The sequence below is a fragment of the Lutra lutra genome, chromosome 11 (assembly GCF_902655055.1).
Source record: "Lutra lutra chromosome 11, mLutLut1.2, whole genome shotgun sequence".
Classification (NCBI taxonomy): Eukaryota; Metazoa; Chordata; class Mammalia; order Carnivora; family Mustelidae; genus Lutra; species Lutra lutra.
Window position 1 is genome coordinate 19,359,724 of NC_062288.1, and position 19,242 is coordinate 19,378,965.

The window sequence follows — 19,242 nt, forward strand, 5'->3', positions numbered from 1 at the left end:
TTTATTACTTCTTCACACACCGGGGGCATTTATCAAATGTTGACTGGAAAAAAAGAAAGAAAGAAAATACAGTGAAAGCCACCTGGTGAGAGAGAGAAACTGTGCCCTCCAGTAAGAGCGTAATTCTGAATCAGCCTAAGAACTGTGGGTCATTTTTATTTTTTACTTCGTGTTAATCTGTATTTCAGGTGTCCTATTTTAACATCTGTAACTGTTCAAAAAAATCATTTCTTAAAAGTTCTTTGGACCCAAGCATGCAAAAGATGTTTACCCTAAACTTCTCCCTCGGTACTGTTCACCCACTCTGAAGAAAGAAAGGTAGAGCCTGGCGCAGTCTTTGAGCATTGTGGCGGGGGCGGGGGGGCTGTGTGGACAGGAGCCCCCAGCTCCTGGCTCTCTCCTGAACGGAAAGTTCAAGTTCACTCTGCAGGGGTGGGTGGCAACATCCCTGGAAAAACCAGTAGGCCCAGCTGGGCGGCCTCCAGAGGCAGAAGCATGATCATGGCTTCCAGCCTGCGGCCCAGCCTGAAGTCGTAGAGGGGTGGTTGGGGTTCTTCTTTGGTGTTTGTTGGTTTTGCATTTTGTTGGTTGTTTTGTCTCATTGGGTCTTTTGCTTGTTTCTGTCTCGCTTTCACATTTGGCAGCAAGCTCCTACCCCCACACCCCTACCCCCCCCACCCCCCCCACCCCCGCCTAACAACCTGCTCAGTTGCAGGCCAGGGTGAGCGGTTGCAGGCCAGGGTGAGCGGTTGCAGGCCAGGGTGAGCGCTGTTGTGGATCTGGGCCCGGGTGTGACTCTGACAGGCCCCGGGGAAAGAACTCGGTGGCAGGCAGCCTGGGGCCTGGCTCCTGGGGAGTCCTCAGCAGGCAGAGAGGGCTCGGAGGAAACGGGCCTCTCCAGGCCTCACAGTTTTCTAGCCTTAAAAAAGAAGCTAACAACAACCACAATAAGAAGTTGCAGGCGGTGTGAGGGAGCGCATGACTGGCTCGGTCAGAAGAGCCTGAGATGCTTGATCTCCAGTCGTGAGTTCAAGCCCTACGTTGAAAAAAAAGAAAAGAAAAAAAAAAAAAAAGATGGGGAGGCATTTTGATGTCCAGCCAGGAAACCTGTCTCAGATCTTAGAATGGTTTTCATTGCAGCCGTCATCATTGCCACTGTTGCAACCACCCCACAGGCCCCAGACTTTCTTTTAAAAACAGAACACGTTCATTTATTATGCTCAGAGTTTCCTCCACCAATCTCAGACGGCTCCTCAGGTAAAGCCCTGTTTGGTTTGCAGCCATTCAAACCTCTTAAGGAGACTTTCCTGCAAACTGATATACGAGCCCCCCACCCACACACCCACCCACCCTGCAACACTGTTGCCAACCTCCCCAAATGCCCAGAGGAGCTATGTTTTCCCTGTGCCAAAGGACCCAGGTGGTTGCTGGGAGCCTTCCCGAAACAGCATGGCCTATCTGAGACGTGGACCTTTGAAGCGGAAAGCATCCATCAGGGCTTGTCTCACGTCCCCTCATTTTCCAGGGGAGGGGAGCGTGTTGGTCATCCAGAAGGGGCAAGGGATCCAAAGTGGGCATAGTCAGAGCAGACTTCTTAGAAGGAACATCACCAAGTGCCATCCACAGCCCAGTAAGAGGGCAGGAGAGAGGAAGCCTGGCCTCCCTGCAGCCATCCTCCGTCCCCAGTGGGTGGGCCCCGCCCTCTGTGCCCCTTCACCTTCACGTGCACAGACAGCACATACCCAGCCTTTCCCCCTGCCCTGCCTGTGACACTGCCAAGCATTGCTGAATCAGGTAAACCGTGTTTCTGGTCAGCTGGGCTGCGTGGAAAGCCCGGTGCTGAGGACTTGGCAAAGCACAAGAGAGGCAGGTCACACTGACATGGCAAGGAACACTCTCCCACTTACTTAGCGAGAACTAGCGGGAAGGTAAGGGGCTGGGGAGGGGGGTGTGTGATGTATTCTTGGAGCTGCCCCAGGAGAAACGGTGGCCCTCCCTGGTCTGCAGCCAGCTGCGCCCGAAGTACCAAGTGCTTGGGGAACCGTTTAAGTGAGATAAAGTGTGTGAGCATCAGGGCTTCCTGCCCTCTGTGCCTGCCCGCCCCTCCCCTCCTTAGTCCTTGCGCTGGGGCTGTGTCCCGCATCCCGACCTAAGCTGGACTTGGAACTCTGGGGTCAGAGGGGAGTGTATTTCCCCCTGAGCGGTTCTTGAAGCATTTTAGCAGCCGGTTGGGAAAAAAAGAGAAAGAAAGAAAAGAAAAACAAAAAACCAGATTGCCTGACAATGTCTCACTTGTTGGTGCAAATGTGCATTTTTTTTTTAAATGTAGTCTTAATGCCAAATCCTATTTAGTCTCCTTTTTTCTTATATTTTTTGTTTGTTTCTTAAACCAGAGAGAGAATTTGACCCAAATAAACACTGTGGAGTGTTGGATCCCGAGACAAAGAAACCTTGCACAAGATCCCTCACCTGCAAGGTATTTCTCTTTCCATAAAAAATACTTCCTGCTCTCGCTGGGGCCTTTGTCGAAATGTTTGCATGCCACTCTCTGCACACGGCAGGGTGTGGAACCTCGACATGACCCCCAGCTGTTCTTTGTAAGGGAAATGCTTTCTTCTCTTCCATGGTAGCAGAGTGCCTGCCTCGAGCTGGCTGGCTTTTTAAGAAGGAAAAAAAAAAAATAGGCTTCCCCTGTTACTTGTGAGGCCAGACAGTAAATTGTATTTATAGGCACTCACAGGCGGTTCTAAACCCTGCTACGTTTTAATGTATGCAGGAGCGGCGGCAGCGGCGGCGGCGGCGGCGGCGGCCTGAAAGGCAGCCGTGGAGGGGAGGACCAGCGGCCGCGCCCCTGATCGGGCCACACTGGGTGGCCAGGGGGACAGCTGAACCCAAGGCAGCCGCCATCGGGCAGCCCCCAGCCCTGTATTTCATACTGAACTGCTAGTGCTTCTTGGGATCGAGGCCGTGGCCCCCTCCGCCCGGTGGCTCCGTGGGTCTGGGCCACGGCGAGCCTCCCACCTGCACCCGGATTAACTCTAGCCCGTCCTCCCCGTCGCCTGGCCTCAGAGAGGTTTCCGTGGGCTCTGCGCTGAGGCTCATCATCCTGCACCAGTTGTTGTTGGGTTTTGGTTTTTGTGGTTTTTTTGGTTGGTTTTTTTTGTTGTTGTTGGTTTTTTTTTTTTTTTTTTTTTTTTTTTGGAGGAAGCTTTGGCTTCTTAACACCAGGAGTGTAGGGCATGGTTGCGTTTGCGTGGTGTCTGCCTCTTCCCAGCCACAGCACGGGAGCTGTTGCCTTGAAGTTGACTTTTCAAGCACCTCTAAATTCCCATGAATTGCTGTATCTGAGATGGAGGGCCTGGGGAAGAAGGTTTATGTGCTGATCAAAGAGGCTGTGCTTTTCATCTCTCTTCTCCTTAGACACATTCGCTAAGCCATCGGAGGGCAGTCCCGGGCCGGAAAAAGCAATTTGACCTCCTTCTGGCAGAACACAAAGCCAAGTCCCGGGAAAAAGAAGTCAAAGATAAAGAACATCTCCTGACTTCGGCGAGGGAAGTGTTTCCAAACCAACCCGGGCCGGGCCAGGACACTCTGCCAGGACCTTCAGGGAGCTCTGGGCCAGAACCGAAAGTCGCCTCCCCTGCAAAATCCAGGCCACCTAATTCTGTGCTTCCTAGGTAAGTCCTGCTTTGCCGGTAGAAGCCCCAGGTCCTAGGTCAAGTGACTGGCCGGGTCACGTGCGGTCTGATCACATGGCAGGGGAAGTTCTCATAGTCCTTCCCCGTGAGGCGGTTGTGGAGTTTAAGCGAGATCATGGGCATGAGGGGCTCAGCCAGTGGCCGCCACGTAGCTTTTGGTGGATTTTACTGCTGTCACCATCTTCATCTTCATCTTCATAGCAGACCTTTAGCAGACGGAGCAAGACTAATCCGGGAATTAATACGTGGAAGGATGACCGACCAGCCCCTGGGCAACTTTCCGGTTGCCTGAGTTTTTAGATGAGTTGGACACTCCTGGCGCTGAGAGTGGGGCAGTCATCACACCTTAGGAGCCCAGGTGCCACGTAATTTTGTGGATTTTTTTCCCACAACTCTCCTATGATCAGGGCGAAAGGAAAACTGGCATCACTGAGGCCATTTGTCCTTACATCTCCCTCCACACCAAGAAAACTGAGCCATCTGTTTGGGGTTTTATTTGGTTGACCTGGACAGAGAGGAAAGAACAGAAAACAGAATTAAAATCCGTCTGGATTAAGAGTGATTTAAAACCCATGCATGTCTGTTTTGATGGGCAGTGGAATCCTGAGCGGCCAACCAGTTTCCAGGTAATAAGACAGGGAGCCCTTCATCCAAAAATATTTATCTAGTGCTGGCTCCATGAGCAAGGGACTAGTGTACCTCTTCCTTATTGTGCTTCGCAGATATTGCTGCTTTTTTTTTTTTTTTTTTTTTTCAACAAACTGAAGGTTTGTGGCAACCCTGCGTCGAGCAAGTCCGCCGGCGCCATTTTCCCAACAGGGTTTGCTCATTTCGTGTCTCTGTGTCAATAAAGTATTTTTTAATGAAAGCATGCACATTAGGTATAATGCTACTGCACACTTGATAGACGGCAATATAGTGTAAACATAACTTTTATAGGCACTGGGAAGCCCCCAAAATGTATTTGATTCACTTTATTGTGATACTGTCTTTATGGCAGTGGTCTAGAACCAACCCCGAGCTATCTCCCAAGTACACCTGAACTGTGTCAGTTACTTTCAAGCAACAGTGCAGAGATGAATGCAATTAGATCCCACTTTTTAAGAATTCAGAGTTTAGAAGAAACGAGACTCAGATACTCATAACTTCATGGAAAAGAAACGTTAATAATAAAATAATGAGACGTACAGGTAGTGGTATTATCTGATCGCTTTTAAGGTGTACATCATGAATCTCAAAGGGTAATTGTGCAGTCAGCAAGCAAGCATTAAGAGAACACAGTTACAAAACAAGGGGAAGGGGTTGATTTTTAAAGCAAAAACAAATATTTGATGACAGCTGGCACGGAACTGCCGGGTTCTCACCCTCCTGCCTTCCACTTTGGTGTAAGTCTGATCCAGATGGATAGCTGGAGTCCCTTTGTCGGAACTGCGAAGGGCGGCTTCAGGTTCAGGAGGACAGTCAGGTGGAAGGGCCACCAGCACACATTTCCTGCGGCAGAAACATTGCCCTGGTGTTGCCACCAACTTAGACGTCCTGTCGTTTTGCAGGATCATTTTATAACGACTTTTCATGGTCATGCCAGAATTTGCCAAAGGATATTTATTACCTTTCCTGAGCTTTAGAGTTAAGCAGGCAGTTCTGTTCCAGATTTCCGGGAAGGGCTTCAAGTCTCTGCACAGTGGCTCTCAAACTCTTCTGTGGCTGTAGAGCTTTCTCACTTCCCATAAAACGTTGTGTGTACCCAGTATAAAAACAGAGACCTGCTCCACCTAACGCCAGCTCCACTCCGCTCCCTTCGCACATGCACCCAGAGCCTGCTGTCCCCTTAGCCCATCCAAGGATCACCTTGGAGTCCCCCAGGGCTCCAAGGAACCCAGTTTGAAAACCCTCTTTTATTATAGGTGTCCCATAGAAAGTAGTGTGAGGAAATAAAGGCCTTGGGGCCCCCAGATTTCCATTTGCCTATCCTCCCGGGCACTGTTCACCAACCTGGGGGCCTTCGAATAGGGGCTTTATGCTCTGTTTCTTGGCCCCAGCTCCAAGGGGAACATATTATGTACCCCCAGAGAGTCCAAGGCTATGGATGACCAGCCCAACCAAACCCATCAGGACTTTTGCGGAAAGAGGGTTGAGGGTTGAGCTAGGCGCTGACAAGCCAGTCTCCGGCCCCCAGGAGGGAGGGAGGAAAGGTAAGCCATGGAAGCCCGTGCTGACAAAACCTGGGCACATTCCCCTCTGTCTTGTGGACGCTCACATATCTAATCTTAAAGTATAAAAATAGTGGGGGCCTGGGTGGCTCAGTCAGTTGGGTATCCGACTCTTGGTTTCAGCTCAGGTCGTGATCTCAGGGTCCTGAGATGGAGCCCCGCATCATGCTTGGCGCCCGGCACAAAGTCTGCTTGAGTTCTTGGGCCTCTCCCTGTCCCTCTGCCTGTCTCTCTGCTCATGTGCTTGTGCTTTCTTTCTAAAATAAATAAATTTTTTAAAAAATTTTAAAGTATGAAGTGGCAAAATCCAAGGAATTTTATATTGGCACAGGAAGTGGAGAGAGAGGCAGAAGGTTCTAGATACCTGAAAAAGGGCAGCGATGGTTCGAATGAAAGCAACTCTAGCTCATGCCTCATTAGGATAAGTGTTACTGCTACACTGTAACCCTTGACTTCATGCATGTTCCTCTGTTTTTTCTTTTTCTTTTTTTTAAAGATTTTATTTATTATTTGACATACAGAGATCACAAGTAGGCAGAGAGGCAGGCAGAGAGGAGGAAGCGGGCTCTCTGCTGAGCAGAGAGTCCGATGCGGGGCTCGATCTCAGTATCCTGGGATCATGACCTGAGCTGAAGACCGAGGTTTTAACCCACTGGGCCACCCAGGTGCCCCGACCCTCTGTTTTTTTCTACATCCATTTCTCAAAGATTTTTATTTATTTATTTGACAGACAGAGATCACAAGTAGGCAGAGAGGCAGGCAGAGAGAGAGGAGGAAGCAGGCTCCCTGCTGAGCAGAGAGGCCGATTCGGGGCTCCATCCCAGGACCCTGGGATCATGACCTGAGCCAAAAGCAGAGGCTTTAACCCACTGAGCCACCCAGGCGCCCCAATCTGAGGGACTTTGAAGTCAGGCAGATAGTATCAAGTCTCATTTCTGCTTCTCATTAGCTTTGCCACCCATTCCCTCATCTGAGAAATGTGGATGAGTTACACCCACCTAAAGCAGAGGGTAAATTGAGTGAGAAAATGTACGTTGCATGCCTGGCACATAGTTGGGACTCAGTTAAGGTCGATTATCTTGTGCTGTCTTCCCCAGAGCACTCAGACAGACTGATGCTCATGGTTCCTCAAAAGAGTGGAGGAGGAACTTTAAGTTTCCCTGAGTGGAACTGGAAGCACAGGGATCACTGATTGTCACGTGGTCTTTAGACCAGACTGGTCCATGGAGAATGGTGGATGTTGCCATGCTGACCTCAGAAGGGTGGGTGGCAGCTTAACTCAAGTGATTTTTTTCAACACATTCTCATGACTGGTTGCCCCATTCCCCATCATTCCTCACCAAGCCTTATTTTTCTGAGACGCAGCTTGGTTCCATCAAACTCCTTCCCTCCAGCTTCTGCCCTGGGGTACAGTGATCAGAGCTGGAAGGTCTTGAAAACATCCCCTACCCCATTATCGCCCAGAGGGTGCCTACATCTTGAGTGAATCAAACCTACAAAGGAACAAATTCCGAGCTTCTTCTCCGTGTGCACAGGCACACTGTCATCATTCATGATTCTGTCTCTGCTCTCAGAGCCCATTCTGCTCTAGACGCAAATTTCCATGCTCAGCTTCCCTCTATAGGATTCTCCTCCCCTCATCTCTCTTTTATTCAGCCAGCAATTAGAATTTTTTATTGTTTCAACCATTTTTTTCTTATTTTTTTTCCTTAATTAAACTTTTTTTTAAATGAAAGTAAAATGGGCACATAGTTCAGAAGTCAAATAGAACTGAAAGACTTAGTACAAAAAACAGTAAGTAGTTCCTGCCATCCTGGGGGGGTTCTCTACCCAGTCTGTGTTAGAGCACGTGTTTCCTAGATCCCGTTGCCTCCCTGTCTGTTGGTTTGCTCTTTTATTCTGATGGAGTAGCTCTTCCATCAGCTTCCTGTAAAAGTGCAACGGGGGTCAGTTTTTAGAAACTTTACACACCTGAGAATGTTTTTATTCTCTCCTTACACTTAATTGATAATCTCTCCGAATATATAACTGAATTGAAAATCATTTCCTTATAGAATTGTGAAGACATTTTTTTATTGGCTTCCAGCACCAAAGGTTTTTATTGGGGAGTCTGTTGTCCTTCTCTTTGCATATGACCTGTTTTTAATCTCCGAGACCTGGGGCTCTGAAGTTTCACAGGGATCATTCAATATGGGTCTTTTCTCATTCATGGTACTTGGTACTTAGTAGATCCTTGCAGTCTATGAACACCTGTCTCAGGGATAATTTCCTATGTTACACCATGGCTAATTTTCTCCCCACTATAGTCTTTTTTCTCTTTATTGACCTCCTGTTAGTTGGATGTTGGACCTTTTGCTCTGATCTTTCCTTCTCTTGTCTCTTTTCTCCTGCTATTTCTTAATCTCCTGTTATTCTTTCTAAAAAACGTTCTTTTATCTTACCTTCAAAACTGTATATGAAATAACCAATTTATGATTTACTTTTTTAAATCTTTGGGATCTGGTTCTTATATAAAAAGAACTTCTTACAGTTGCTTCTTTAAAAAAAAAAGATTTATTTATGAGAGAGAGAGAGAGAATGTGCAAGTGAGGAGAGGGGCAGAGGAAGAAGGTCAAGTAGATTCCCCACTGAGCCAGGAACCCCATGTGGGGCTTGGTCTCAAGACCCTGAGATCCTGACCTGAGCCATAATCAAAAGTTCGATGCTTAACCAAGCCACCTGGGCACCCCATCCTATGACTGCTTCTTATAATATCCTACAAGATACTATCATTTTGCAGTTAATACCATTCTAATATCTGTAAGGTAGGTTTTTAAATTTTCTCCTCTTTGCTTCATTCTCTTCATTTCTTTCATGTGTGTTCATGCGTTTGATATTTGGCTGGTCGGTCTCATTATGGAGATGTTCCAGGAATGTTAAGTGATCCCTAACCATTCACATTTAGAAGAGAAGTGCTAACAGGCCGGTTGGAAGTCTTTGTGTGGGACTGTCAACAAAAAAGTCATCAGGTCACCAATCAGCCTTTCTTTAGAGGATTCCCAAAGGCAAGATCTGGAATCCTTTTCTCCAGAGCCATTCAGTTTCTCAGGGTAAAAGACTCCTCTCTGCTGATGTGCCAGTGATAGGCATTCTGGGGAGTGCCCACTAAGGATTTGACTAGAGAAAGCTGATGGTCACCTTGTTTCCAGCCCTCTGCCTCTCTCCTGATCTCTGCTGAGCCTGGCAGCCCCTTATCTAGGGTCTCTCCAGTTCATTTTCTCTGAAGAGTAAATTTCTGTTCTCTTGTTGGAGAGTTGATTGGAAGAGGTGGGACCTGGCAGGGGCAATGGTGAGTCATCTGGCCTTGTAAGGTCCTAGTGTTGACCTTTGGTCCAGCTACCACATGGGAAGACTTTCAACTTTCCCACTACGTTTAGCCTTCACCTCACCCATGATCTTTGCAGCTTGAGGTAGCTCCAGGTGCCCTGCTTCTCAGAGGTTTTGTGGTAGGTCAGCTCCTTGCCCTCCATTTAACACTTCTGCAGACACATTCTGTATTCTGAAAATATGTTCAAGTCTCACGTTCACACTGTATCAGTTGGGATGCTACAGGTGCAAGTGGCAGAAAACCTAGTCTTCCTAAATGTTTAAATAATTAAAAATTTTCTTATCACACGGGACAAGAAGTCCAGAGGTGAAAGGGCACCAGTCCCCAAAGATGAGGAATCAGCTCTCGTTCCCTGCCTTTCTTTTACTCCATCCTCTTCTGTCTTCCAGTTTCATCTTCAAAATTTGTAGCAAGATGGCAGCTGCACTTCCAGGGACATCCAGAAGAAGGTGGAGACCACTTTTTCCTTGTGTCTCATTATAAAAGTGAGAAAAGTCTTTGCAACCACCCCCCAAGAAAAAAATGTTTATGTATTTCTCATGCCCTTTTCCAAACCAATCATTAGCCGGATGAATGAGATTTCCATTATTGGTTTAGGGGTTAAATGGAGGCTGGGGAGTAACTACCATAAGGATCGCTGTATTTCTGCTGATCTCTTTGTTCTTCGGAGCCATGCCTTTTTGATCCCTTTACTGTGATTTTAGTAGTGTTTGGGGAGGATGAGGAGATAAGCGTGTTCAATCCATGTGGCCCATATAACAGGAAGTTCCTCAACTACTTCCTTACACGTATCTGTACCAGTAGCTCACTTTCTGGTTTTTTTCTGTTGTTGTCGTGTTGTTGTTGTTTACTTTTTGTTATGAAATTTTACCCACGTACAGAAAAGTAGAAGGAATAATAAAATGAACACCTGCATACCTAGTTTTAACAGCTGTAATATTAACATCTTGCTATTGTATTTACTTTATCTACATTTTCTGGTGACACATTTTGACGTAAATTACAGATAACATGACATTTCACCTCTAAAGATTTCCAAATGCATCTTTAAAAAGTAAAGATATTTTCCTATATAACGAAAATGCTATTAATCACACTTAACAAAACCCAGCTCACTTTTATCTCCTGCAGGACAAGGAGGCCCTATCACCATGGAGAAGGCCTCAAAAAGAGCCTGCTAGAAATTTTGGAAAAAATGTCAATGTCCATCAATAGACTAATTAAGTAAATTATGATATATCCTTACTACGGAATATTGGGGAATATTAAAAATGATGATATGGGGCACCTGGGTGACTCAGTGGGTTAAAGCCTCTGCCTTCAGCCCAGGTCATGATCTCAGGGTCCTGGGATCGAGGCCCGCATCGGGCTCTCTGCTCAGCGGGGAGCCTGCTTCCCCTCCTCTCTGACTGCCTCTCTGCGTACTTATGATCTCTGTCAAATAAATAAAAATCTTTTTTTAAAAATGATGATATAGTTCTACACGTTGAAAGATCTCTACAACATCACTAGGCTGGGTGGGGGGGAAGCACATCTCAAAATAGTATGTACGGTGCGATCCAGTTCTTGCTTAAAAACGCGTGTGCTATCTATGCACAGTAGAGAAATCTGGAAGGATATAAATCAAAATGGTAATAACATTTGATCTTGAGTGGCAGGATTATGGGTGCCATTTTCTCTCTTTGCATGTTTCAGCATTATCAAAATTGTTTAGTGTTTGGGTCTCCAGCTGTAAATAAGCAATAATGTTCTTGCCCCTTCTGATACAGGAGAGTAGGCATCTAGGAGTGCACTTGAGGTGATGTATTCTCTGGACGATACACGTGGAACATGCAGAATGAATGGCATCCTTGCTTGCTTAAATACAGGAAGATGACAGTCAATAAATTATCACACCAACAGAGTTCTTATAGTGACACTGCAAACTACCTGTGGCCTTGTTTTTGGTTTCTTATGGATTTTGTGTATGTGTGTGTGTGACAAAATATACGTAAGGTGTATTTACCATTTTAGCCATTTCTAAGTGTATATGTTCGTGGCTTAAGGACATGCACATCGTGGCATGACCGTCACCACCATCCATCTCCAGAACTTCTGTCATCTCGTAGAGAGACTCTGCACCCATCCCCAATAGCTGGTAACCACTGTTCTACTTCCTGTCTTTGTGAACGTGACTACTGTGGGTATCTCACATAAGTGGAGTCATACAATCTTCGTCCTTCATGATTGGCTTATTTCTTTTTTTTTTTTTCCAAAGATTTTATTTATTTATTTGACAAAGATCACAAGTAGGCAGAGAGGCAGGCAGAGAGAGAGGAGGAAGCAGGCTCCCCGCGGAGCAGAGAGCCCGATGTGGGATTCGATCCCAGGACCCCAGGACCACGACCCGAGCCGAAGGCAGAGGCTTCAACCCACTGAGCCATCCAGGCGCCCATGATTGGCTTATTTCACTCAGCATCAGGTCCTCAAGGTTCATCCGTGTTGTCGTGTTCCAGATTTCCTTCCTTTTTAGGACTTAACTGATAGTGCATTGTATGGCTATACCATAAATATGTTTTATCCATTCATCTATTTATTGATGGACGTTCAGATTGTTTCCACTTTTGTGGCTTTGCTTTTAAAGGACTGTTTTGGGGATCGATTTGAACTTAGCTGTTTGACCCCTGGACAGCACTGAGAGTGAAAATGAGGGAGAAGGGAGAGCAGAATGCAGAAAGCCCATTTTTTTAAAAGATCTGGATTTTGGGGTACCTGGGTGGCTCAGTCGGTTAAGCGTCTGACTTTGGCTCAGATCCCGATCCCGGGTTCCTGGGGTCGAGTCCTGCATCAGGCTCCCCGCTCAATGGGGATCCTGCTTCTCCCTCTTCCTTTGCCTGCTGCTCCACTGCTTCTGCACCCTCTCTCTCTCTCTTGCTCTGTTAAATGAATAAAATATTTTTTTAAATAAAGGATCTGGATTTTTTTTTCCTCCCAAACTTCTTTTTCTCCCTGTATTTCTCCCCAGTCACCTTCTGAAAGTGGAGAAGCAGGAAAAACAAGTGCCCATTCCTGAGGAAAAACAACTGATAGCTAACTCTATCTATCTATCTATCTATTCCTCCTTTAGGTCTTTCACTGATAGCGATGTGTTTGGTTTGTTTTTGCTTTCTCCTTGTTTTGGTTTTTTGCTGCTCATGAAACCCGCGGTACTTCCTCCTATGACATTGCTTTTCAAGCTTAGCTGTCATCCAGATGAGATCTGCTGGATTGTTCATACACAGGGAACACATTCATTCCTTCAGCGAGAAACACAGTTCTGCAGCACCTACTGTAGGCCAGCCATGGCAGCCTGTGGTTCTAGTGGTTTGTCAAAAGTTAAATGGAAACATTCATCCTCAGAAGATATGATTAAACAACATGTGGCATGATACTAAGAAACTCAGCTTGAGCTCTTAGATGGCTCAGTTGGTTAAGCATCTGCCTTTGCCTCAGGTCCTGATTCCAGAGTCCTGGGATTGAGCCCTGTGTTATGCTCCCTGAGTCTGCTTCTCTCTCTGCCCCTCCCCACAGCTAGTGCTTTTCTCTCTCTCTCTATCTCTCTCTCTCTCTCTCGAATAAATAAATAAAATCTTTAAAAAGGAAAAGAAAAGAAAAAGAAACACATCTGGGGACACCTGGCTGGCTCTGTTGGTGGGTCCGTGGTGGAGCATGCATTTCTTGTTCTCAGGGTCATGAGTTCAAGCCCCACATTGGGTGTAGAGCTTACTTTAAAAAAGAAAAAAAAAAAAAAATGGGGGGGGGACAGATCTAACTGTGGGGTAAGAGACTTCTGCCCCATCAATGGGACAAAGACTTTTTCCATGCCAGTGTGTTAATTTCATAAAGCTGGAGTTTAGTAGCTAAAACCAAGTGTGGGGCCATCTTCCCTCGTGACTGATATTTCGGTAATTGGTTTGAAGTTGTTTACTTGGTTGATCTTCCTGTCAGGTTCCACTTTCAGGAAGAAGCAGCTACATGACGAGTACAAATTACTTACATGCAAACAGATGAGTTATAACAATTCGTTAGAGGACTGGTTTTAAGTTAATTCTCTCTTACTGTATTTTATGTTCCACTTACATCGTTGGAGTTTTCCCTGGTGCCTGGACTTAAGCAGGGCAGAGTCTAAGCGCCCCTGGATCACTGTAGAAAGCCTGTTGATCCCTACCTGCTCTCAGCCCGAAGTTTTCCCTCGTGTAAATTTACCATTGGCCCGCCTTCCTTGATGTATCGAGAGAGCGGATCAGTCTGCCTTCGGAGCTCCCTTCAACCCGGTGGGTCTTCCTCCCTCCGCCAAGTTCATTCTGTCCATTCTCTCTTGCCCTCAGACCGTCTTCTGCAAATAGCATCAGCAGCAGCACATCTTCAAACCACAGCGGCTACGGCCCGGAGCCCCCGCTGCCCCCCGCCGGAGGGGACCTCACCAGCCGGCTGTCGAGTGATGAAGGGGAGATGGATGGAGCTGACGAACCCGAGAAGTTAGACTGTCATTTCTCTACCCACCACCCCAGACCTCTTGCGGTAGGCCACCGTGTTTCCACCCATGTGTTTTCCGCCCCCTCCCCCGGTGCCCTGCAGGCGTTTAGGTCGCCCTGCCGGCCAGCGCCCATTCCTGAGGAGAGGCTGCCAGAACAGTGGTTGATGGAAAGGTTTACCCTGAGGTTGAACGACTGCCTTCAGTTTACCCTTGAACATCCCAGAAGGAAAGGGCAGGGCTCCCACCTGGTTATAATCCTTTAAGCGTCTGAGTAGCCGTGGTCCACCTTGCAGCGAGAAGGCCTGAGAAATGATGTTGATGTAAGTGCGCTGGGCAGCTGACCTTGCGGCTGTACCCGGCTCAGAATGGAGCCTCTGGTTTCCAGAGTCCGTCTAGCTCACCTGCTTTGGAAACTGTCTGTCTTAGCAGTATGCCAGGTGCCAGCCCTAGCTGCTTTTCTCCCCTGTGGTTCTGAATTTTATTGTTATTAGTAAGTATGACCATATGGCACCAGAACTGAGAGAAAGAGTGTGTGTGTGTGTGTGTGTGTGTGTGTGTGTGTGTGCAAAGAGAGGAGGAAACATTGCACATCAGCATGATCACTGGTTAAAAAGTCCAATTCCTTGAAAGAGTCTTCTTTCGACAGTTCAAAAGGTCATTGAAATCGAGGTGGGAAGTGTCAGGAGGTATGAGCTAAAGGCTTTTTTACATTTGCCCTACAAGCACTTAAGAAGGGACTTCCTGGCTACCATCACGTAGCCAAATTCAGGGGGGCCTGGAACGTGGGACCCCATGGCCTCTTTGGTCTGGTCCCAGCTGGAGCCCTGCAAGGTTTCCTTTGACTATCCCTAGATGTCATGGGCTCTGTAGGGACAATCAGTCCTGTACTGGGGCACCTGGCTGGCTCAGTGAGTGGAGCATGTGACTCTTGATCTCGGGGTTGGGAGTTCGAGCCCCACACTGGGTTTAGAGATTACTTAAATAAATAAAATCTTTAAAAAAAAAAAAAAAGTCCTGCAACAAGATAGAGTGAGTGCCTCCTCCCTTCTATCTGTATGATGGATACAGGCCAAATTCACTTACCGTTTCTGGGGATGATGGTGACCTGTGGTTCACCAACACCCTGAGACTTTGCTGCTTAGACAATGCAGAAATAGGGACGGGGAGGAATGCCTCTGATTGCCAGGAACAGAATGTCGAAGTCATGTATAGTGTATACCACAGTCATTGGTTCATCTTATGGAACAAGAGGTCCAGAGGTAGGTGGTTGCCTCCTTGGTTCAGCACCTCCGTAATATGGTGCTACTCAGCGAGAATCTCTCAAGCCTCTTTGCCTGTCATCCACGGTCCCCTGTGCCTGCGACAGCTCCCATGTCACACCCTCCAGAAGGGGACAAACAGAAAGGGAGTCTTCTTCTAAGGTGCTATCTTATATCATTTCTTAAGGAAGGAAAGTTTACATTGAGCTCCCCCAGCAGGCATCTGCTTCCGTCCAGCAGAAAAGGGTGACGAGCCTACCCCTGTACCAACTGGGGGCTCAGGACGAGGGGATTGCAGTGACACAGGATGAAAGTAGACAAGGTTCATCTCAAGGTTCTGGGAAGGGACCCCATACACACCCCCACCCCATTCCCTACTCCCTGTTCCGTGTCAGATACCGGAACAAAAGGGCGGCTCCATTAGGCAGGAAAAGGTGAGGGGAGAAGTATGGGTGGGCTGGCAGCAGAGCCAGCCATGGTGGCTGGGGCAGTGAGGACCCGCAGCACCATCTAAGGCACGATGGGTGGCAGAGAACAGGAGCCTCTTGGGTGCTAACCTTGTGTCGGTATCGAATTAGAGACATGGGTAGCAAAGACAATAGGGAGCCTTCAGCTTCTGAGTTTGAAAGGAAGCCTGGGCTCTACCAGAAGGCCAGACTCCAAAGCCTGGGATGTTTGTCCAAGTGACAGGCTGCCAGGCTCCAGTGGCTTAGCTCAACTCTGGGCATGGAGGATTTGTGTGCCCTTCATGTTTTGCTGATTTAAATGTAAAGCCCATGGACTGTTTCCTTGCTTTGTCCTTTTCCTCATGGTCAATTGTTACATTAAATCACTTTTTATCATGAACGGTCACTCAGGGTGTCTTTAGCAACTGGGACGAAGGAAGAAAAGATGTCTAGACCTGGAACAGCTTCCACATGCTGCTGGGGACCAGCTTCCACATTGGAGAATCCCTTTTGTTTATTTTCTTGCTCCGTCCGTAAGCACTTGGTAGGAAAGTGCAGGAAAGAGTTTTTCATCAGGATTACCAGATTTGAAGGGTGACAGAATTTTCATGCAAAGCCCCTAAAACATAAGCAGAAACAAAACAAAAGCAAGGTCTTGCATTTCCTCCTAAGAACCGTTCCAAAGGCTGGTTCCAGGAAGGGTTTGTGGAATGAGTGCCAAAGCCTCTGTGTCTGGGATGGAGGCCAGGGAGCTGCCGGGAGGTCTGGGGAAAGGGGGAGAAGCTGTATTTGAGTTAGAGAGTCTTCTGCAGACTCGCCTGAGCTCTAGACCATCCAAATGTCACCTTCTCAGAGGCTGCTTCTCGAATTTCTGTCTGCAGGTCTTCTGGTTGCCCTAACATTGTAATCCAGTGACATTCGTTAAACATCTTACTGCACATACTTCAGCCACATGTTCTAAATGTGACGATTTGCTTTAAAAAACATTTTGTCGGACCTTATCTCTGCAATCCATTCTTTATCCCAGATCTCTTCCCTACCATCCTCACACTAAGGAGGAAGAAGAGAACGAGGCTTCCAGCCTTTATACACTTAAAATCAAGCAAAGCACATAGATATTATTTACATAGAACATAAAACAGCCAATTCCAAGGTGACATGTAATAATGCATGCGATAGGTATGCGGTGGGAGCTAGAGGCATGAGGCTGGTCACATAAGAGCCACTGGAAATGAGAGTCTTGATTAGACCACTGGGGGAGGGGAGAATTGGGACGTCAAGAGAAGAGGGAAGAAGACAGGGAACAGAGGGAACAGCATGAACGAGCCAAGGGAACAGCATGAACAGAAGCGTGGTGACGGTGATGTGTCACAGGGCAGCCTAAAGTGTGGAGAGGTGGACATGAGGTCGGGACTGGGGAAGGAAGGAGTTTATAGCCTCCCTGGAAGTGAAATGGCTCTGTTGGCAACAGATGGGAAAGCTCTGACCAGTTGGCAGACTGTCAGGACAAATAGTGTCCATTACTGCAGGGAGGAGCAGGGAACCACCGAGTCCTTGGAGAAGACAGATGATATACCATAAGCAGGCAGTGCTGAAAAACCCTCCCCACTGCTGGTTTGGTTTGGTTTGTGTGTTTGTTTTTAACCTATAATACTGGCTCGATCCTGGGTGTAGAGAAGGTAGCCCTCAGGGCCACAGAAGATTGAATGTCACTACTGTCGAGTCCTAACATGAGGTTCTGCAGAAAATCTAGAGCACAGCCGAGAGCACCACAGAAATATTTTTGGCTTCAGTACTATTTGCTTCTTTATTTTGAGTAAAATTGTACCCCTGTGTGTTTTTGTGCAAATGTTATTTTTCTCTGCATGGTTTATATTAGCTTATTAACCTGTAATCAAAATTAAAATGTTTTTTCCCCTCACAGTTTTGCTCATTCGGGAGTCGCCTCATGGGACGAGGGTACTATGTGTTTGATAGAAGATGGGATCGTTTTCGATTCGCACTAAACTCCATGGTAGAAAAACACTTGAATTCACAGATGTGGAAGTAAGTGAGCCATTTTTGTGTAATATACACTCAGAGCTACCCCGAGACTGTCTGAACCCTAGCTTTCTGGATGAATGTGGTAGTTGGCTTTTCATGGAACAAAATGATTCTGAAATCGGGATCCCTGCTTAATTCATAAGTACCAGGTCTTCTTAATGGCTTTCCGACAGTTTCTCAGAGACGCGTACGACATGTGGTATGCCTTGTCCTCTTTGGAGATCATTTTTGCGTTGGTAATCTTCTAAACTAAGTGAAAAAGGCATTAGATAAGATCTCGTCTACTTAAGACTGTTAAAGGGCCTTTTTGCTGTGACTAAGAACATCTAAGGATACTAAGAATATGCCTCTGTCTGTAATGTTAATGCTACAATGTCGATACTAAAATTTTCACAATGGTTATGGACCAATTTCTAATTGTTTAATGTCCTGTGAGAAAAATACATATGGCGGCCAACAGGGCGGGTCCTGAGTGATGTTGGAAGTTGGTTAAGCTTGTCTTTGGCCCTTCCCGCCTGGCTAGAGCTCTCTCCTCACCTCTCCCTGTACTTCTCTGCCCCCCTGCCCCAGCTTATGTTCCATTTCTCTGAGCCCCCTTTCTTCTCCAGCACCTCCCGATGTATTTACATCTTAACAGGAGACTCATAAAAAAGGGGAGGAAACTTCCTGCCTTAGCCAAATGCCCTTGTGAAAGAATGACAAGCTAACGGGCTGAGAATGCACGGCCAGCCCGCACCCCCACTCCCACAGAAGTGAACCCCTAGGACATCATAATCCACTAGAGTCATGGACCCTTCAGGGCTGGGCCCAGGTGGGTCAGGAAAGCCACGGGTGAATCCCGAACCCTACTGAGGGAAGCCGGGGAAAAGCAGGAAGGCGTTCCTAAGAATGGGATGGTGCGGCGAGGGGACACGGGAACAGAATTCAGAGCTGACCCGTGTCCCAGGCAGCTGTGGCACCTCAGCCCCTTTCCACTGCGATGCCCAGAGAGCCTCCAGACCCGACCTTCTAGCAGAAGCCAGCCCCGCGGGGTGTGCAGGCCGCTGTCCCAGTGGACTCCGTGGTGACACTTACTACCAAATAGGCAAGGGCCACAAGAGAAGCTTATCGCTTCTTCTCACGGAAGTGACAGCTCAGTGTGTCTGAAGGGCACCCTCGGTGTCTGCCTGTGACCGCCCTAAACAGCCACCACCGGGCGCTGCATGTGGGGTTCCTGGGTTCCCAGTGTTTGGGGGGTTAACCCTGGTGCGCTTGCTCCCCCAAGACGGCAGCCCGCCCCGGGGGTTCCCACAGCTCTTTGCGCTCCTGTGTGGTGGAAGTGTAAATCCCGGACACGTGGAAGGAATGTGTTGATCTGTATTTCGCTACCTGGTGTCCTGTCAGCTCAAGCTCCATATTCCTTTCCTCCTCAGGCACAGAAACCCGAGCCCCAGGGCGTCAGGTCCCTCCCCCCTTTTCAGGACTTGCCTAACCAATCTGCTGTCACTGAGCAACATTGGGGCTGCCTGGGTGTCAACTCTGGAGAGCGTAGCACCCCGCTGCCCTCTCAGCCTCGCTGCCCCAACCCCAGGCCCCGACGGGCCCGAACCTGGAGGCGTGGCAGCCGATGGGGGCGTGGAAGACATTAGGAAGAAAAGGAACGGCCAAGACTCTTTTTTCTTTAACAAGCATTTAACTCTGCATCAGGAGACGCCAACACAGTATTCTCTTTCAGCCAGGTCAGC

At 47.6% G+C, this 19,242-nt stretch overlaps 1 protein-coding gene across 14 annotated transcripts in view; it reads left to right on the plus strand.

Moving 5' to 3' along the window:
- The window catches only part of ATXN7L1 (ataxin 7 like 1), a 233,505-nt gene that overhangs the window by 202,943 nt on the left and 11,320 nt on the right, over positions 1 to 19,242 (plus strand). For 12 of the 14 annotated variants that reach the window (XM_047695958.1, XM_047695956.1, XM_047695957.1 and 9 more), the window contains 5 exons: positions 2,394 to 2,476; positions 3,421 to 3,677; positions 13,622 to 13,814; positions 17,400 to 17,521; positions 18,931 to 19,236. In XM_047695958.1, coding sequence (XP_047551914.1) covers positions 2,394 to 2,476; positions 3,421 to 3,677; positions 13,622 to 13,814; positions 17,400 to 17,521; positions 18,931 to 19,236 — 961 coding nt within the window. The remainder of the gene's footprint in view (positions 1 to 2,393; positions 2,477 to 3,420; positions 3,678 to 13,621; positions 13,815 to 17,399; positions 17,522 to 18,930; positions 19,237 to 19,242) is intronic. The other 2 variants (XM_047695960.1, XM_047695961.1) reach the window with 1 other exon arrangement.